At 43.3% G+C, this 19864-nt stretch overlaps 1 protein-coding gene across 6 annotated transcripts in view; it reads right to left on the reverse strand.

Moving 5' to 3' along the window:
- Positions 1–19864, reverse strand: part of LOC126267421 (probable cytochrome P450 301a1, mitochondrial) — a 114134-nt gene that overhangs the window by 38274 nt on the left and 55996 nt on the right. For all 6 annotated transcript variants that reach the window (XM_049972669.1, XM_049972674.1, XM_049972673.1 and 3 more), the window contains 3 exons: positions 18232–18348; positions 18064–18140; positions 13450–13651 (listed from right to left, as the gene is read on the reverse strand). In XM_049972669.1, the coding sequence (XP_049828626.1) occupies positions 13450–13651; positions 18064–18140; positions 18232–18348 (396 nt within the window). The remainder of the gene's footprint in view (positions 1–13449; positions 13652–18063; positions 18141–18231; positions 18349–19864) is intronic.

Consider the following 19864-nt stretch of genomic DNA (forward strand, 5'->3'; position numbering starts at 1 on the left):
GCCTGCAGGGTGTATGCAGAACGGTAACCGGACAGAGAGCATCCAACGTGCCGCAACCTTGCAAAACATCTACCGCCAACTGTATGCAACAGGTATGGTCGTAGCACGCAAACGGGTCCTTAACAGGACCGTCACAGGAGAAGCGGGTGCAGTTGGTGTGTTAGCTGCTGTTGCCATGAAGCCACACAAGAGTACACGGGACATTGCGAGAGCCGGTGGACTGAGTGAAAGTAGTGTCATGCGCATACTGCACCGTCACCGCTTTCACCCGTTTCATGTGTCGCTACATCAGAAATTACATGGCGATGACTTTAATCATCGAGTGCAATTCTGTCAATGGGCATTAACAGAGACTGCGTTGCAGTTCTACCTGTTTACTGATGAAGCGGGTTTCATTAACCATGGCGTAGTGAATCTACGGAACATGCATTACTGGTCCGTTGACAATCCTCGCTGGCTCAGACAAGTAGAGCGACAGCGACCGTGGACTGTAAATGTATGGTGCGGAATCATTGGCGACCACCCCATTGGTCCTCACTTCACTGGAAGGGCCCAAACAGCTGCAACATACATCGCGTTTCTACAGAATGATCTGCCAACGTTGCTCGAAAATGTCCCACTGGAAACGCGTCGACGTATGTGGTATCAGCATAATGGTGCACCTGCACATTCCGTAATTAACACTAGGCTGACCCTTGACAGGATGTTCGACGGGCGTTTCATAGGACATGGAGGACGCATAAATTGGCCAGCCCGTTCTCCTGATCTTACACCTCTGGACTTCTTTCTGTGGGGTACGTTAAAGGAGGATGTGTACCGTATGTGCCTACAACCCCAGAGGATATGAAACAACGTATTGTGGCAGCCTGCGGCGACATTACACCAGATGTACTGCGGCTTGTACGACATTCATTACGCCAGAGATTGCAATTGTGTGCAGCAAATGATGGCCACCACATTGAACATCTATTGGCCTGACGTGTAGGGACACACTCAATTCAACTCCGTAATTGGAAACGGAAACCACGTGTGTACGTGTACCTCACCCATCATGATAATGTACATGTGCGTCAGTGGAAAAGACCAATAAAAAGGTGGTCGCATGTGGACGTAATGTGCTGTTCCAGTCTCTGCTGTACCTAAGATCCACCACCGTCCGCTTTGGATCCGTACGTAATTCGGTGCTCTCCGATACACACGATCGAACAGCGGAGGAGTGGTACTGAAGCGTCAACTTTAGGATACAATTTCTCCGGATGTAATTAACATTTTACAATGCAACAAAAGGCACTGATTACGTATTTGTTTATATGTTCAGATGTGCTAACAAAACTAACTGGGTTCCATTTAAATAAACGTAGGTTTGTGTTAAAAAACATACTTCCGTGTATTTTTTTATGGTTTGTATTAACCAAGTACACTAGCCCCTCTCCCCACGTTCGGTCTGTGGAATCGATTCGTCAGTATTTGATGTGGTTTACGAAATATGTCCAGCGGTAATGTTAGGTGACTCACTCTGTATATATACAGGGTGTTACAAAAAGGTACGGCCAAACTTTCAGGAAACATTCCTTACACACAAATAAAGAAAAGATGTTATGTGGACGTGTGTCCGGAAACGCTTAATTTCCATGTTAGAGCTCATTTTAGTTTCGTCAGTATGTACTGTACTTCCTCGATTCACCGCCAGTTCGCCCAATTGAAGGAAGGTAATGTTGACTTCGGTGCTTGTGTTGAAATGCGACTCATTGCTCTACAGTACTAGCATCAAGCACATCAGTACGTAGCATCAACAGGTTAGTGTTCATCACGAACGTGGATTTGCAGTCAGTGCAATGTTTACAAATGCGCAGCTGGCAGATGCCCATTTGATGTATGGATTAGCACGGGGCAATAGCCGTGGCGCGGTACGTTTGTATCGAGACAGATTTCCAGAACGAAGGTGTCCCGACAGGGAGAAGTTCGAAGCAATTGATCGGCGTCTTAGGGAGCACGGAACATTCCAGCCTATGACTCGCGACTGGGGAAGACCTAGAACGACGAGGGCACCTGCAATGGACGAGGCAATTCTTCTTGCAGTTGACGATAACCCTAATGTCAGCGCCAGAGAAGTTGCTGCTGTACAAGGTAACGTTGACCACGTCACTGTATGGAGAACCAGTTGTTTCCGTGCCAGGCACTATCAGCAGCTGATTGGCCTCCACGGGTACACTTCTGCGAATGGTTCATCCAACAATGTGTCACTCCTCATTTCAGTGCTAATGTTTTCTTTACGGATGAGGCTTCATTCCAATGTGATCAAACTGTGAATTTTCACAATCAACGTTTGTCGGCTGACGAGAATCCGCACGCAGTTGTGCAATCACGTCATCAACACAGATTTTCTGTGAACGTTTGGGTAGGTATTGTTGGTGATGTCTTGATTGGGCCCCATGTTCTTCCACCTACGCTCAATGGAGCACGTTATCATGATTTCATACGGGATACTCTACCTGTGCTGCTAGAACATGTGCCTCTACAAGTACGACACATGTGGTTCTTGCACGATGGAGCTCCTGCACATTTCAGTCGAAGTGTTCGTACGCTTCTCAACAACAGATTCGGTGACCGATGGATTGGTAGAGGCGGACCAATTTCATGGCTTCCATGCTCTCCTGACCTCAACCCAGTTGACTTTCATTTATGGGGGCATTTGAAAGCTCTTGTCTATGCAACCCCGGTAGCAAATGTAAAGACTCTTCGTGCTCGTATTGTGGACGGCTGTGATACAATGCCCCATTCTTCAGGGTTGCATCAGCGCATCATGGATTCCATGCGACGGAGGGTGGATGCATGTATCCTCGCTAACGGAGGACATTTTGAACATTTCCTGTAACAAAGTGTTTGAAGTCACGCTGGGAAGTTCTGTTGCTGTGTGTTTCCATTCCATGATTAATGTGATTTGAAGAGAAGTAATAGAATGAGCTCTAACATCGAAAGTAAGCGTTTCCGGACACATGTCCACATAACATATTTTCTTTCTTTGTGTGTGAGGAATGTTTCCTGAAAGTTTTGCCGTACCTTTTTGTAACACCCTGTAGAACTAAACAGCTAGGAACGCACATAATAGAAATGTAATACAGGCTTGCTAATTTTTTATTTATTACGATTATTAATTTTCAATGTCATATTACATGTACTGTTGCACCGATTTACTGATGTTATTGAGAAATCGTTTCAATATTTTGACATATTTTCACATTTATCAGACAGAACATAGGTTTAGTTTGTACATATGTATTTATATAATTTATATGCATCTTTGTAAATACATTATGTAAATATATATGTACAAATTTATTACTTAGGTCTAAAGCTTATATGAGTCTGAAGCAGATAATTTCTTCAAGAATCTGTCAATTAAGATCTAACTTAAAACCTATAGTGCAGTGACAGGAACGGTGTTGTTATGTGGGACAGTAACTTTAAGCACTACAAAAAAGATGAAGAGGAACTGCTGATCTTTGAACGGAAAATCATGACAAAGATCTTTGGACCAATCTGTGATGATAACGCATGGTGACGTGGAAAGAACCAAGAACTGTGCAACCTAATGAAACAACCGAATATTATGCAGAAATTGAAAGGGCGGAAAATAAGCCTGGCAGGGCACATTGTAAAAAGGCCAGAAACGTTCCGGCCTAAAGTTATGATTATAGAAAACCTGATGGAACTCGTCCGGTTGAAAGACCAAGGAAGCGATGGGAAGATGAACCGCAGAAATAACTTCAGCAGTTGGGTGTTCATGAGGATAGTGGGTACAAAGCGTACAAGATTACCGTCTATGGAGGAACGTGTAACGTCAGTGCATGGACTTCAGGGTCTGTGCCGCCGATAAGTATGTATGTATATATGTATTTGCATCCTTATGAGATACTTCTGTTTTTCTTTTACTGTAAGGGGGTCCTCTTCTTTAGATTGCTTTTTAAATTAGTAGTTTCATTTTCATTCAAATACAGGTACATATAAAAACACAATTTTCCCATTTCTACTCGTATGTACAGAGTGGCCCAGTTGAACGTTTCAGCGCAATTATCTTTGAAACAAAAATAGATACTGAGAATATACGACAGGGGCTCATGAAAGTAAATACTATCACACAATATGAAACGTAATCAAATATTAGTTTCAACAAAAACTTTTATTTTTCATATAGACAGAAATGGTTCAAATGGCTCTGAGGACTATGGGACTTAACATCTGTGGTCATCAGTCCCATAGAACTTAGAACTATTTAAACCTAACTAACCTAAGGACATCACACACATCCATGCCCGAGGCATGGAACCTGCGACTGTAGGGTTCAAGCGGTTCCAAACTGAAGTGCCTAGAACCACACGGCCATCATATAGACACCCTGTACTATTACTTACGAACTCAATAATATGAAAAATCACAAAATGAATATCATTGGTCTCATCACAATACCTCAATTACATACCGCAAAAATTGCAAACGAAGTTGATGCTTGAAATCAACGAAACGCGCCCCTATTGCACAGCTCGAGATACAATCATGAACCCTATGTTGCTCATAATCATGATGTGATTGATGCATGTAATCTTACTTTAACTATTATCACGAGGGTCAAAAGCAATAATAGGGTTTCCTGTCACGAACATTGACAGGTCGGGACCACGCTAGTAGTGGGGCAACCTTAGTACCACCCCACTTTGCATTGTTGCCAAATTTATTCTTGATTGCGGCGATGACGGCATTCAAAATTGCGGGATGTAGACTTGGCAACAGCGCATGACGTCATCCAAGATGGCGGCTTTCATTGGGAAAATAGACCAATTGTGCTATTTCCACTAACATTCAGAAAAAAATGACGGGAATTTTGAATTTTGGCAGGAACATAGACCAATTGGGCTACGTCCACTAACCTAAGCCTCCAGAAAAAATAGGCGCGAAATTCAAATTCCAACACGATAATGCATGCAAAGCCGTACTTGTCTTTATTATTATTCATTATCATTTATTAACATTCATTATCATTCATTATCATTTATTATCATTCATTATCATTTATTATCATTTATTATTATTTACGTTCATTTATTCTTATTTATGTTCATTTATTATTATTTATTCAATATGCCTGATTTTGGCGGGGAGAAGGCCAATTCCGTTACAACCATAACAAAAATCGGACACAAGTTCAAATTCCAACACGATAATCGGTCACACATACTAAATAGTCCACCTCTAAGTCAACTCCTGTGAATTCATGGGAAAAGGACTGAAGTCTTTATTTCAAACAGTACGGTCATCACTTGTTCTCCAAAATACTTAGTACACATCTTTGAGAACACAGCAGCATCCACTGTGCTTGCTACGAAGTCCGGAGTCCAATTGTGTGTTATTTCGTATCTCAGCCACCCGAGGACGTCGCCGTGACGTAATTTAAGATGGCGGCAAGAAAGCCAATTGGGCCTCGTCCACAAAGTTTGAATTTCTGCGATCACTTATGCCTCCGCCGCTAAATTATTAAAATCGCGCCACTTGTACTAACCTAAGTCACCAGGTGGGTAAATGACTCTTTATTTCAGGCATTACAGTCATGCAGGTGTGTCCCAACTTTATTTCAGGCATTACAGTCATGCAGGTGTATCCCAAGTGACTTCGCGATGCTCACACAACGAACTCCAGAGCGCAGCTGAGGCACTCCGCTCCGTGCCCCGCCTGTCGGCTGACACACGCGACTCTCTTCGAAGGCCCCGGGCAGCAGGTAGGCGCCGGCCGGCGTCCCAGCCCGCACTAGCCACTGCTCCAGAGAACGCTACGTAAACATCCTGTTGCGCCCGCGAGCGCTTAATGCTGGATAGGATGGAACCTGCCGACCACGTGATGGACAAAGGACAGGTTCCAGAGCAAGCGCTCTCCGAATGTAGAGATGACTGGATAGGCGTGGGTTACATTTACAGGCAATTTTAGAAAACAGAACGATACGTTATGTCGCGGTCGCATGGATGGATCTGACATAAAACCGTAACAAATGCGGAAACTGAAAGATAACAGAAAGAAAAGCAGGATGGCACCTCGATAACAGGTCCTTAGGAAATAAGGCCAGTAAATTCGATAAGAAGGAATAAAAATGATTAATCGGTTGTACTGGGATATAGGAGGGTTGAGAACATTTGCGTATGTTGAGAGCTGGAAAGGTAGGAGGTTAGGAGCGCTTCAGTATTATTTTGGTGAACCAGTTTTGTTAGGGTAACAATTTGAATTTGCAAATAAGCTGAGAAGACACGGAAGTGAGCGTTAACTATTTTTGGGAGCACTATACAATTTCGGAGAAGTTGACTGGGCTCTTATTTTCTTTTTACATTGTCAGATGATCGTTTTAGATTGTGCGGGGAGGGAAGTGCTGGGATGTGTGTGGACGGTGTGTGTGTGTGTGTGTGTGTGTGTGTGTGTGTGAACTCGCTATCGGCTATTCTGACGTGAAGGTGATGATGTGTCGCATATAGGTCGGCAAGCAATGGAATGCGGCCTTAACATGTGTGTTGGACCGCACTGCGTTACGACGGTGACAGACGACTTGCGCGGCCTGGCTTGGATGGTCATGTTCGGCATGTAGGTGATATGAATTTCTCAGGTGTTAGGTGTGAATGCGGCTGTCATCAAGTCATGTTTGAGCGGTCGAACAGAGACCTTTGAGAGCTGTCGGATGTGTGACTTAGTGTGGGATAGGTTGATTGCGTGCGTCTGTTAAGTTATTTTGCTATGCATTATTTGGGCAGATTATGAGTAGTGATGATGTTTACAGATATGTGTACTGCATTATTTAGGAGCAGTTTGATATTGTGCACTGAAAGTAGGAGCTATTTGCGTGTCTGCCGACTGTGCAACATGGCACCAGGTACATCAGGGCGAGTGTTTTTTGTATGAGAGTGATAGGTATACTCGATGCATAAATAAAATGTACGTTCAGTATTTGTGAGACGATATAGAATATGAGAGAGTTAGAGTTGGTTGTTATTTTCTCTACTTGGAGGTTTTGTTAGATCAAATTGCTGAGGCGAGTAGCTACGAGAGCGCGAGGGATGTGATTGCAACATATCTCCATCTCTCAGCGGTTAACTAAAGGTATGAGGTGTGCTCTGGCCATGTGCTAGACCGTGTGGATTGAAGAAGAGTATTAGGGTCATAGTTTAGCTAGAATAGTTACAGAGCAGTATGTCCGACTCGAGTATAAAAGTCCCGGCTGTGACGTGGGTGGTCTCGCGCCCGTGGTGTGTGAGAGAGGCAAAGCAGACGATTTTGAGCCGTCGTAGGTGACTTAGGTTAGTGGCTTCGTTTGCCACAATTTTCTTGTGTTGGTAGCGAAACACGAACTGACAATCAGAATTGCAGCTTGGCTTATTTGTATAGACAGAATGTGATATAAGTTAATGTAGGTTAGTACACATTAGTAAATGGAAGTACGCATTAGTATATGTCAGTCAACAAAATGGGTCGCTAAAAGGACGTGGTGGTCGGTAGGGACTTTTAACTATTTCATTTCAATTCCAGGTGGGCGTGGCAGTGGCGAAAATTGATTCCAAGTCTAGGTGGATGTGCAGTTTCCCGCATCAGAGAGGTTAATTAATTGACCAAATTAATTAAATAGCCATGCGAACTTTAATAGATTCACTTGCGGAGGTACTAAGCTACGTGGGCGCGATGGCTCATGTGTTTTCGTGAAGATCTTGGATTAGGTATTCGAAGCATGTGGGGTGAATAATGAGAATCAGGTGATCAGTTAACTTAGTGAGAGCGTTCTTTGTCCGACAGAGCCACGTGGTCGATCGCGCATTGTGACATCAAGGAAGTTTCTAAATCGGATATCAAACATTCCAGTTCGAGCGTGTCGGTTCCTGTCTGTCCGTCTGCAGTTCTAAAGTTTATGGGTATGAGAGCGTCCTTTGTGCTCCATCACACGTGCTGGTGGCGCGGTATGTAGCGTGAGGGTGGTTTGGACAAAGCAAGTGTGTCAGTTCCTGTCCGTCGGTGCTGGGAATTTGCGAACTTGAGGACCGATATAGCTTTTAGCGTGTCACGAGATAGAACTTTCCAAACATCTCAGGCGGTTGTGTGAGGTAGGTATCGGCAGGTTCGAACCTGTTCAGAAAAATAAATTTGGGGTGGAACGTGTCCTTTGTGTAGCACGTGGTCGACAGGTTCCGTCCTATCCAGCATTAAGTGCTCGTGGGCGCGGCAGGATGTTTACGTAGCGGTCTCTGGAGCAGTGGCTGGCGCAGGCTGGGACGCTGGTCGGTGCCTACCTGCCGCCCGGGGTCTTTGGAGAGAGTCGCGCGCGTCAGCCGACAGGCGGGGCACGGAGCGGAGTGCATCAGCTGCGCTCTGGAGTTCGTTGTGTGAGCATCGCGAAGTCACTTGGGATACACCTGCATGGCTGTAATGCATGAAATAAAGAGTGCTTTTCCCACCTTGTGACTTTGCGTATAACAAGTGACGTGATTAATGTATGTCTGCGTGCTGATTTAGAAATTCGTGGCCAGATTCGACTGTCCAGCGAAGCAGGTTGCGACTGGCCTATCTACGGGTGTGACGTCAGGGCAGATTCGCCTCTCGAGCAAACAACTTTGGCGACGAACGTGTGGCGGGGCGTTGCTTGCCTCACTAAGCTGCGTGGTGGATCGTGAACCGACCGGCCGATGTTTACACCAGCCGAGTGGCGCCTGTGACATCAGCGGTGGCTTGCTGGCTGGACCAGCGGCACCTGTGGGCTACCATAGACTGGTGGGGCGGGGGGGGGGGGGGGGGGGTAGGTCCCTCTGCTGGCGACGACGTGAATTAAACCATTTGGGCTCTGGAGTTCGTGGTGTGACCATCTCGAAGTCAGCTGGGTCACACCTATATGACTGTAATGCCTGAAATAAAGTTGGGACACACCTGCATGATTGTAATGCCTGAAATAAAAAGTCAATTGCCCCCATGGTGACTTAGGTTAGTACAAGTGGCGCGATTTTAATAAGTTAGCGGTGGAAGCATAAGTGACCGCGAAAATTAAAACTTGGTGGACGTGGCCCAATTGGCTTTCTTGCCGCCATCTTAAATTACGTCACAGCGACGTCCTCGGATGGCTGAGATGCGCACTAACACACAATTGGACTCCAGACCTCATAGCGAGCATGGTGGATGCTGCTGCGATCTCGAAGATGTGTACTAAGTATGTTGGAGAACAAGTGATGACTGTACTGTTTGAAATAAAGACTTCAGTCCTTTTCCCACGAATTCACTGGAGTTGACTCAGATTAGTTGAAGTGCAGTTTATTATTATTATTATTTGACGCTATTTTCATAGCTTATGACTGAAACAATAAAACTTGTTAGGATGAGGTGGACTATTTAGTATGTGTGACAGATTATCGTGTTGGAATTTGAACTTGTTATGGTTGTAACGGAACTGGCTTACTCCCCACCAAAATCAGGTGTATTGAATAAATAATAATAAATAATAATAAATGATTGAACTTGACGCGATTTTCTATGTTAGTGGAGGTAGGCCAATAATAATAATAATAAATAATAATAAATGATAATAAATGAACATAAATTAGAATAAATGAACATAAATAATAAAAAATGGTAATGAATGATAATAAATGATAATGAATGATAATAAATGATAATGAATGATAATGAATGTTAATAAATGATAATGAATAATAATAAAGACAAGTATGGTTTTGCATGCAGTATCGTGTTGGAATTTCGCACCTATTTTTTTCTGGAGGCTTAGGTTAGTGGACGTAGCCCAATTGGTACATTTTCCTGCCAAAATTCAAAATTCCCCCACATTTTTTCTGTATGTTAGGTTAGTGGACATAGCACAATTGGTCTATTTTCTCATCAAAAGCCACTATCTTGGGTGACGTCATGCACTGTGGCCAAATCTACACGCCGCCATCTTGGATGACGTCATCTCGGCCATTTTGAATAAATTTGGCAACGATGGAAAGTGAGGTGGTACGAAGGCTGCCCCACTACTCACGCTTGCATCTACGGATGTGCAATAGCGGCGATTTCGTTTGTTTCAGGCGTCAAATTCGCTTTGCTATTTTTCGGGATGTAGTTGACGTATTGCGATGAAACCTACACCATTATTTTTGTGATTTTTCATGCCACTGATTGCCTAACACATAAGGGGTGTCCATTTAAAAAAAACTGTAAGTACGTGTTGATATTTATATTTCCTTACGGTTCAGAATGCCTCATTGTACGTATTTACTTTTATGAGCCTCTGCCTTACACTCGTACACCTGAAAGTCGCTCTCCAATATCGACCTTTGTACCAGAGACATTTGCGCTCCAACGTTTTAAGTAGACCAACCTGTATTCGTGCACAGTGTCTTCATTTTAACCGAAGACATTGAAATATTTCGAAAACCACACATCAGATCAAAAAGTTAAAATTTCAGTTTGTTTGGCTCGTAGAGGGACATCCAATGATAACACACCCAACTCCCCACTACAAGCAGTGCGTTGGTGACTGGGAGCAACTTTGTAATCTTCAATGGCAATCCCATTTTTTATTGCAGATTACGACTCTACGGCAAAATCTACTTACATATTGTCTGAAGATTTTTTTTCCTTTCGCCAGAGATGGCGCTGTAATTGGAGGAATAGAAATGGGAACATATACGTAATTTACGACTTGCTAATCCATGGCCTTGAATATTCAATGGGACTTTGGTCCACACCTCCATACTGCGAGGGTAGGACAGGCCAGTATTTCATAACTTCTAATTGGAAACCCCATTCGTAACGTTGTATTCCTCCGACATTTCGAACATGGGATTACTCGACGCACCACTAAGTTATGCTAAGGTCAACACACACGCCCATGCCCGAGGGAGCACTCGAACCTCCGACAGGGGGGGAGACGCGAGAACCGTGCAAGGCGCCCAAGACCGCACGGCTACCAATAGCGGCAAGTACCTCGGCATAGATCGAGGGGTCGTTTGCAATTGTGGACGTGCCCATTCACAAAACACTACCGAATTATGTCAATCGGGGCCACGAAGTTCTTAATGCAGTGACGTTCGGTATGGAGGATACTAATGGCGATACAGTATTGTGACAATGCTACCTACTGACGTGCCGGAATCACGGTGTAACTGCCGTGCGCTTACACTCTGCCATCACACATAAAAAGGTTCACAACCTGATAACTTTGTCTTAGGATCTGAGCTGTCTATACGAGGTGAATTCAGGTTCTAAGGCCTCCGATTTTTTTTCTCCAGACTGGAAAGAGATAGAAACATGCGCATTGTTTTAAAATGAGGCCGCGTTCATTGTCAATACGTCACAGAGATGGCAGCACCGTACAGCAGATGGAATTTTACCGCCAGCGGCGAGAATGAGAACTCTTTTAAATACTTAAAATGGCGACGTTTTCCTTACTTGAACAGCGTGCAATCATTCGTTTTCTGAATTTGCGTGGTGTGAAACCAATTGAAATTCATCGACAGTTGAAGGAGACATGTGGTGATGGAGTTATGGATGCGTCGAAAGTGCGTTCGTGGGTGCGACAGTTTAATGAAGGCAGAACATCGTGTGACAACAAACCGAAACAACCTTAGGCTCGCACAAGCCAGTCTGACGACATGATCAAGAAAGTGGAGAGGATTGTTTTGGGGGATCGCCGAATACCTGTTGAACAGATCGCCTCCAGAGTTGGCATTTCAGTGGGTTCTGTGCACACAATCCTGCATGACGACCTGAAAATGCGAGAAGTGTCATCCAGGCGGGTGCCACAAATGCTGACAGACGACCACATGGCTGCCCGTGTGGCATGTTGCCAAGCAATGTTGACGCGCAACGACAGCATGAATGGGACCTTCTTTTCGTCGGTTGTGACAATGGATGAGACGTAAATGCCATTTTTCCATCCAGAAACAAAGCGCCAGTCAATGGAAGCACACAGATTCACCGCCACCAAAAAAATTTCGGGTAACCTCCAGTGCTGAAAAAATGATGGTGTCCATGTTCTGGGACAGCGAGGGCGTAATCCTTACCCATTGCGTTCCAAAGGGCACTACGGTAACATGTGCATCCTACTAAAATGTTTTGAAGAACAAATTCCTTCCTGCACTGCAACAGAAACGTCCGGGAAGGCCTGCGCGTGTGCTGTTCCACCAAGAGAACGCACCCCCACATCGAGCTAACGTTACGCAACAGTTTCTTCGTGATAACAACTTTGAAGTGATTCCTCATGCTCCCTACCCACCTGACCCGGCTCCTAGTGACTTTGGCTTCTTCCAACAATGAAAGACACTCTCCGTGGCCCCACATTCACCAGCCGTGCTGCTATTGCCTCAGCGATTTTCCAGTGGTCAAAACAGACTCCTAAAGAAGCCTTCGCCGCTTCCATGGAATCATGGCGTCAGCGTTGTGAAAAATGTGTACGTCTGCAGGGCGATTACGTCGAGAAGTAACGCCACTTTCACTTATTTCGGGTGAGTGGTTAATTAGCAAAAAAATCGGAGGCCTTAGAACTTGAATGCACCTCGTAATTGGCCAAGTTCTGTAATAAAAAAAAGGAGAAGGAATTTACATCTTTTCGTTCCTCCGATGCGTAGTAGGAGGATACTCAAGGTTGTAGAATATGTCATAAAACAAAAAGACGTAATTAATATTTACAAAAAAATGGAAGAGATATGATAATGTCCTTTCTACTGGTCCTGAACGAAGTGGTCCTTGTGAATATTATGCTATAAGTCAAAAATCTTAAACATATTTTATTTTAAGAGGTAATAAAATATTTGACACAATACTTTAGTTCTGTCAATCGCCCTGTCACATTGTTTCAGACAATCTTTTTCTCCACGGAAGACCCTGCAACATTGACTTAGTCCTCTACTTCCTCGATGGGGCCATTTAATGGATGCACGATCCTACAGATATGACAACATCAAGCATGCATATCCTGTCCTGATCCTATAGTAGATCAGTAACTATGCATGGTAGAGGCAACGGGAAATTTTTTTAATGGTCACCGGAGGCGTGGAAGAGCCTCACTAGAGATGGTATACAGGAGACGAAGCATCGGGCTGGGCTTTAATTGCCCACTTGATTGCTCTGCTTGCCTCCCCCCCCTCCCCCCCTCTTCATCGCCTCCCCCACAACCCACCTACACACATCGCGTCAATGTCTCCATTTGTGTCCACGCTAGAAGCAGTTGCTGTGACCGAAGAATTCAGATAACCTTGCTACCGTCCTTGGCTATACAAGAATGAGGGAATGGGTAGGTACTGACAGAAGAACACTGATCGCAGCAGGCGACTATACTTAAGGCAAGCAGGCATTATAACCTCTAGTCTAGAGTAATTGCAACATGTTTCCCATGTCGAACCTGAGTGCTGGCACAGAGCGCGCCGTTTAGTCCTACTCACTTACTGATAGAAGTAATCCTGCGCTTTGACCATGCGTCTCCAGGCGGGCGTGCTGATGTACTTCCAGGGCGAGGGCCGCAAGTCCAGCTTGAGCATGCAGTCGAACGCGGTGTGCGTCGCCTCGATAATCCGCTGAGGTTCTGAATCTGGGGGGAGGCTGCCATCCAGGCAGCCAAGGCGCGTGTCCAGGGCCACCAGCGAAATGGCTGAAAATAGGTTGTTATTACGTAAGCCAAGCAGCATAATGGTGATCGGGTGCCGGCAACATGAAGCTAAAACCACAAACACTCAGTTCCGGACATGGTGCATTGGCGAGATTAGTGTTCCTATGCTTACACACGCCATCATAGTTTTTAATAGCCATTTCTCTATAATTTTCTATCTATAGCGCAGCACGTACAGTAATATCGGTCTTGCCATATACCATCATCTGATTCTGGTTAAAAAAAGGGACGGAAAAACGCTAACGAGACAAGAATGTAACGTCACACAACACATAAAATGAAACTAATAGCTTACCACTCAAGATGACTCCACTGATGTATCAACAGCAGTGTCGCACATGGGTACCATGAACAAGGGCTGAATATGGTCTTAAAGGATCCCATACTTATGTGGACACCAGTTATCCCCAGTAGAGCCCGATATTCAAGAGCTGACATACAAATGTTCAGTGCCACGAACTAAATTGTGGAATGTAAGTAAATATTGGGCCAAACACCAAAAATCTGGTTCAGAGATAATGAACAAAATGTATACAGTAGCTATGCAACAGCAGTGTAAAAGTTGGAGATCGCGACAAAAACACAAAAACTGTACTATTTTCATATCATATATGTGTTTTTATTCTACATCAATAGGTTTAAGATCAAAATGATACAAACTTTTAAGGAAATGAGATGACGTTAACAAAAATAACGCTGCAAGTGCTCCATTTTCACTCATTTCACAAGGTTCTTGTAAAACCATTTACTCTCCTTTTTTTACAAATGGAATCATTTTAACTTATCCTTTCTTGAGGCAACTTAGGTTCACAGTGTAGTGCCTCTGTTGAACATCAGAAGGTTTCACAGTCCTCTTCAAGACGTAAATTTTCTTGAATTCTTCAATTGCATTGACAGTTGACAGAACTTGCAATACTTCTAGCTGTACACCAGAAAGTCTGATCCACTGTGTTCTTGAAACATGCACACTGGTGACATTCATATTTCTTTAGCAGCTAGGTAGCCGTAGTGGCCGAGCGGTTCTAGTCTGGAACCGCGTGACTGCTACGTTCGCAGGTTCGAATCCTGCCTCAGGCATGGATGTGTGTGATGTCCTTAGCTTAGTTAGGTTTAAGTAGTAAGTTCTAGGGGACTGATGATCTCAGAAGTTAAGCTCCATAGTACTCAGAGCCATTTGAACCATTTCTTCAGCAGCTGACTTAAAGTCGTTATATTCTCCTTCTTGGTAACAGTCACTGTGAATGGTAATGCGTGCGTAGCTTCAGTGATGAAGCTAAACCAATCTTCCGGAACTTTACACACCGTTAGCCTCTTTTGTTTCTGAATGTGAGCAAATTCACGATCACAAGATATCAGTCTCCTTTCACCAAAAACATGCGTTCTTTTTCCGTAAAGTAACTCTTTTCTATTAGGTAAGTAAATGATTCCATGCAAGTAGTTAACTATGACCTCATAAGGAGAACGATGATTTTAGTCGATATGAAATTCGTTTCAGTAATAAATTAAACACATTGAAAAACATTAACATTTCCTACGTCGATTCCAAGCTCTCTAATAATTGTTAAAATGACAGTCAAGGTCTACCAGGTGCTTGGGAGCTTCTTTAGCTGGTAGCACAGTATTCTATTTTCGAGTATATTCCTTTCCTTCACTGCCTAGTTTCTTCCTTTTACTGTGAGCACTACTTCCTCCGTTCTGATGCGGATTTTTCTTTCTATTTTGCAATACTATGTATTATATGCATTTAATAATTGCTTCAGTAATACCCTAATGTTGCAAATGAACCACAGAGATACTTCAACTGGCAGCAATTCATCCAAGTGCACGTCGCCAAGACACTAACAAAGAATTGGCACACACTTTATTTGAACATCGATGCTGGTCTTAAACGCGAATGCTATATTTAGACAGCTGTAAACACTTTTCCCCGCTATTGTGACGCACATGTCAGAATATATGTTATTGGTCTGGGCATTTACTGCGGAATTTTACCAATTTGGCTCTTGACCCTTTATTTACTTACACGCCACAATTACTTATAGCCGCCCGGAGTGGCAAGCGGTTCTAGGCGCTACAGTCTGGAACCGAGCGACCGCTACGGTCGCAGGTTCGAATCCTGCCTCGGACATTGGTGTGTGTGATGTCCTTAGGTTAGTTAGGTTTAATTAGTTCTAAGTTCTAGGCGACTGATGACCTCAGAAGTTAAGTCGCATAGTGCTCAGAGCCATTTGAACCATTTTTTTAAAATTACTTATAATAATAACACTTGTCAACGTTTTCAGAATGATTTTAATGTAGGGTGAAGTGTGTGCCTAATAATGCAACATAAGATGTGCGCAGAGATTGTACAATGGAAGATTGACAGTATAGGTTAGAAAAACGGAACATACATGGTAAAAATAGAAAAAACTGAAGATATCAAGTTGGAGATGTAGATGAAAATGAATTGTAAGTGATTTATAACGCAATGCGTGAAAGACGTGCGTCTATGCGGCTCGAACCAATGAGATCGTGTGTGCGGGTGAAATTTCATACATTAAAATGAAATTTTTGGTGAAAGATGTGTAAACCTGATGTGAGGGAGACTGATGGGAGACTCAGAGTCATGGTCTAAGTAGTGCACTGAGTGGGGTGCAGCAGGATGGGGGCGGGTGATGATTGTACTACACTTGGAAATCAACGAAGATATGGAAAATTGACGTCCCCTGGTTTAAAACGCGTATATACAGAGTGGGACAAATAAAAGTGGCCCAGACGAGTGGGCATGATTGGACGTGAATTTGTGGCAGCGTTAACGGAGGGGGAAAAGACCTACAGCTACTTTCAACAGGATGGAGGAACTGCCCATACAACTGGCCGAATCTTGACGTGCAGTTACACAATCTCCACGCCTGACAGAGTTTATAGCAGAGGTCAGTTTGGTCGTGGCCGTAGCTGGCCATCCAGGTCACCTGAACTGTCAGCGTGCGATTCCTTTTTGTGGGGAGCCCTCTGGTCTAAGCTGTATTGGAACAACCCTCATAGTCTTCAAGAACTGCAGCAGAACGTTTCGAATGAGACTGCAGCAATTTCAGCTGTCCAGCTTCGACCATCCTTCAGCAACTTCCTGATCAGGGCCTAAAAGTGCCAAGAGATGAATGGTGGTCACTTCCAGCATCTGCTATGGTCAGATTAGTACTGTATTTCCTTTCGTCTGCTGCATTTCTTTCTGCCCTGGAACTCTATTCCCCGCACCACTTTTATCTGTCCCACCTTGTATTATTCAGGCTAGTTGGGGTACCTGCAGAGCGAGAAAAATTACGATACTTTTCTCTAGCGTGACCCAGACCCGAGCAGAACGTCAGTCAGTACACGTTGAACAATGGAAAAATCACGAAAACGTTGAAAGAAAGATCATTTGCATGAGTCGGGCCAGCAACCTCTGATATACAAACCCGCCCATATGGGAGTAGAGAGAGAACAAATGGATGTATTTTCCCGGATGATAGAATCCTTAAAAACATTATAACTGAGTATTTCTGGATAAATATAGCCGTCATGTATTCTATCTGACGCATGTCGGACATGCAAGTTCATTTAACTGGAGAGTTTTAAGCCGCTCACCTTCAGTTGTCTCCTCAGGGATCATTGTGAGTGTCCCTACGACAGTATCCTATCGCCTCCCCTCCCCTCCCCCGCCTTCCACCCAATCATTTTCCCAAAGTGACGCTCCCTTAATTTCTAAGGATGTTTCCTATCAACCGATTCCTTTTTTAACCAAATTATACCATAAATTTCTTTTACCTCCCAATACGAAGACCTTCTCATTTGTTATTTGATATACCCATTTAATCTTTAGCATTATTTTGTGGCACCAAGCATCAAAACTTGTACGAATTGCTTATCGCCCACGTTTCGCGTCTTTAAAAGGCTAGTATTCATTTTGTATCTTTTCTACTTAGCTCTCTAACGACGCAAATAACAAAGCTCATCTACCATTTTGGCATCTAATTTCGTATTCTGATTCCGTCAGAATCACATGATTTAATTAGACCACATTCCGTCGCCTTGCTTTACTTTTATTAGTATTGATCTTATCTCTTTTCAAGAAACTATTCATGCCATTCAACTACCTTTGCTTTCTCTGACCTAATTTCAATATCAATAGCAAATTTCAAAATTTTTGTTTCTTCTCTCTGAATTTTATTTCACTCCCCAAATTTTCTTTACTGACTGTTCAATGAACAGGTCGAATAACAACGTGGACGGGCTACAATTCTTCCTCACTGTCTCTTCAACCACTGGAAGTGCTTCTTCCAATAAAGAAACAATAACCGAAATATTACCTATAAGAACACGACATGTAGTTTACCTTCGCTTTCTTACAGACACAAGAGCAGACATTTGTCACTCACATTCTAATGCCCACTTGTTCAGTTCATTCACGAAGTCTGCAGGCATCTTCATATTCTCGTCCCTGATAGTGAGCATTCTGAAAAAGTGAAGATAAAAGATAATGAAGACCTTGACTAGTACTGCGCTGTTACTCCACTTTTAGTACTCATGTCACCAACTGCACTCACCTGTCGGTGAAGTCCTGGGCGACCTGGTTGATGGACGGGATGTAGAGTTTGGTGGAACGCGGCTGCATCATGGGCTGGTTCACTCTCTTCCTAAATTCGTACCACTGCTCCCCCTGACTGCAACAACAAGACCACACCACACAGCTCGTAACCATGTGAACCCCATCTGAAATAATGGCGATCATCATGACTCTAAAAAGTAATATTCGTATTGGGTGGACAATATCTCGCACAACACACTAAAATGTTGTGGGCCTATAATAAGTAATGTTCTTGTACATATGAAATTCATGATCAGCTCAGGATGATTTCCCAGATAAACTGAAACATGCCATTATTAGACCTCTCTATGAAAAGTGTGATACCGTAGATGTCAATAACAAATACCCACGCTTTACTCCTAAAATGTTTGGGTAGGTAATGTACTACAGGACTGTCATCCACCTGTCTAATAACAGGGTTTTTAGCCAGTCACAGTTTGAATATCAAAACGGCCGTATTACTAAGTCAGCTCTTCATAAATTTATTGAGCACATAATAAAAACCTTTAAATCATGAAATATCAACAAGTGGGGATCTTCTGTGCCTTATTGAAAACATTGGAGAGTGTCAGTCATAATATTATGTTAGAAAAGTAAAGTTTTTACAGTATATGTAGTTCATAAAATGCCTGACTTACTTCTTGTTTAAGAAATAAGGCTGTCCGAGAAACACAAAGAGGGACATCACATCATTTGCATCGGAAGAATTTACAAAGGATGTCCAAGCGAGTTGCCGCCGTTGTTAGCGTAGTGGACTCGCATTCGGGAGGACGACTGCTCGAACTTGAGTCCGGTCACCCTCATTTAGGTTTTCCGTGATTTTCCTAAAGCGGTTCTTGTAAATGCCGGGACGGTTCCTGTGAAGGGGCACGGTCGACTTCGTTCGCCGTACTTCCCTAATCCGATGGGGCGATGAGCTCGCTGTTCAGTCACCTCCCCCCGAATCAGCCAACCAACCAACAATGGACATCCCACATGGTTCGATAATTGGTCCGCTACTGTTCTTGCATTATATTACACAAATGGACTAGCTTTAAACTTTGACAAAAAAGAAAAATCGCACTTTATCCAGTTTTGCACTATCATAAATTTTCCACCGCCTATTAACCTATTGTTCCAACAAGAAGTAATAAACACAGTAGAAAATTTACGGTCTTAATTGTGCACATTGACGAAAACTAAAACAGGAAAAAACATATTGTATACTTGCTAAAGAGCTAGTTTGAGTTACATCTTCCATAAGAATAACTGCCAACTTATAGAAGTCATTCCGTTATCGTATTTTGCATTTTTTTCATTCACTGATGTCTTATGGGGTAATATTCTAGGATAGCTCCTCACTTAAGCAAAAAGTATCAACTGCACAGAAGAAAGTAATCAGCATTATGTTTGAATTCAGGCATGTACATCTTGCAGGTATCTCTTCACGTAGCTTCACAGTTAATTTACACATTTATGAAATTAATTATCAATAATTTATCTAAGTTTGTAACGAAGATGCTGACGACTTCAAAAGTAGAAGGAAAAATTATCTGCATTACCCTTCAATGAATCTAACTTTGTCACGGAAAGAAGTGAAATATGCAGCTATA

The sequence above is a fragment of the Schistocerca gregaria genome, chromosome 4 (genome assembly GCF_023897955.1).
Source record: "Schistocerca gregaria isolate iqSchGreg1 chromosome 4, iqSchGreg1.2, whole genome shotgun sequence".
NCBI lineage: Eukaryota > Metazoa > Arthropoda > Insecta > Orthoptera > Acrididae > Schistocerca > Schistocerca gregaria.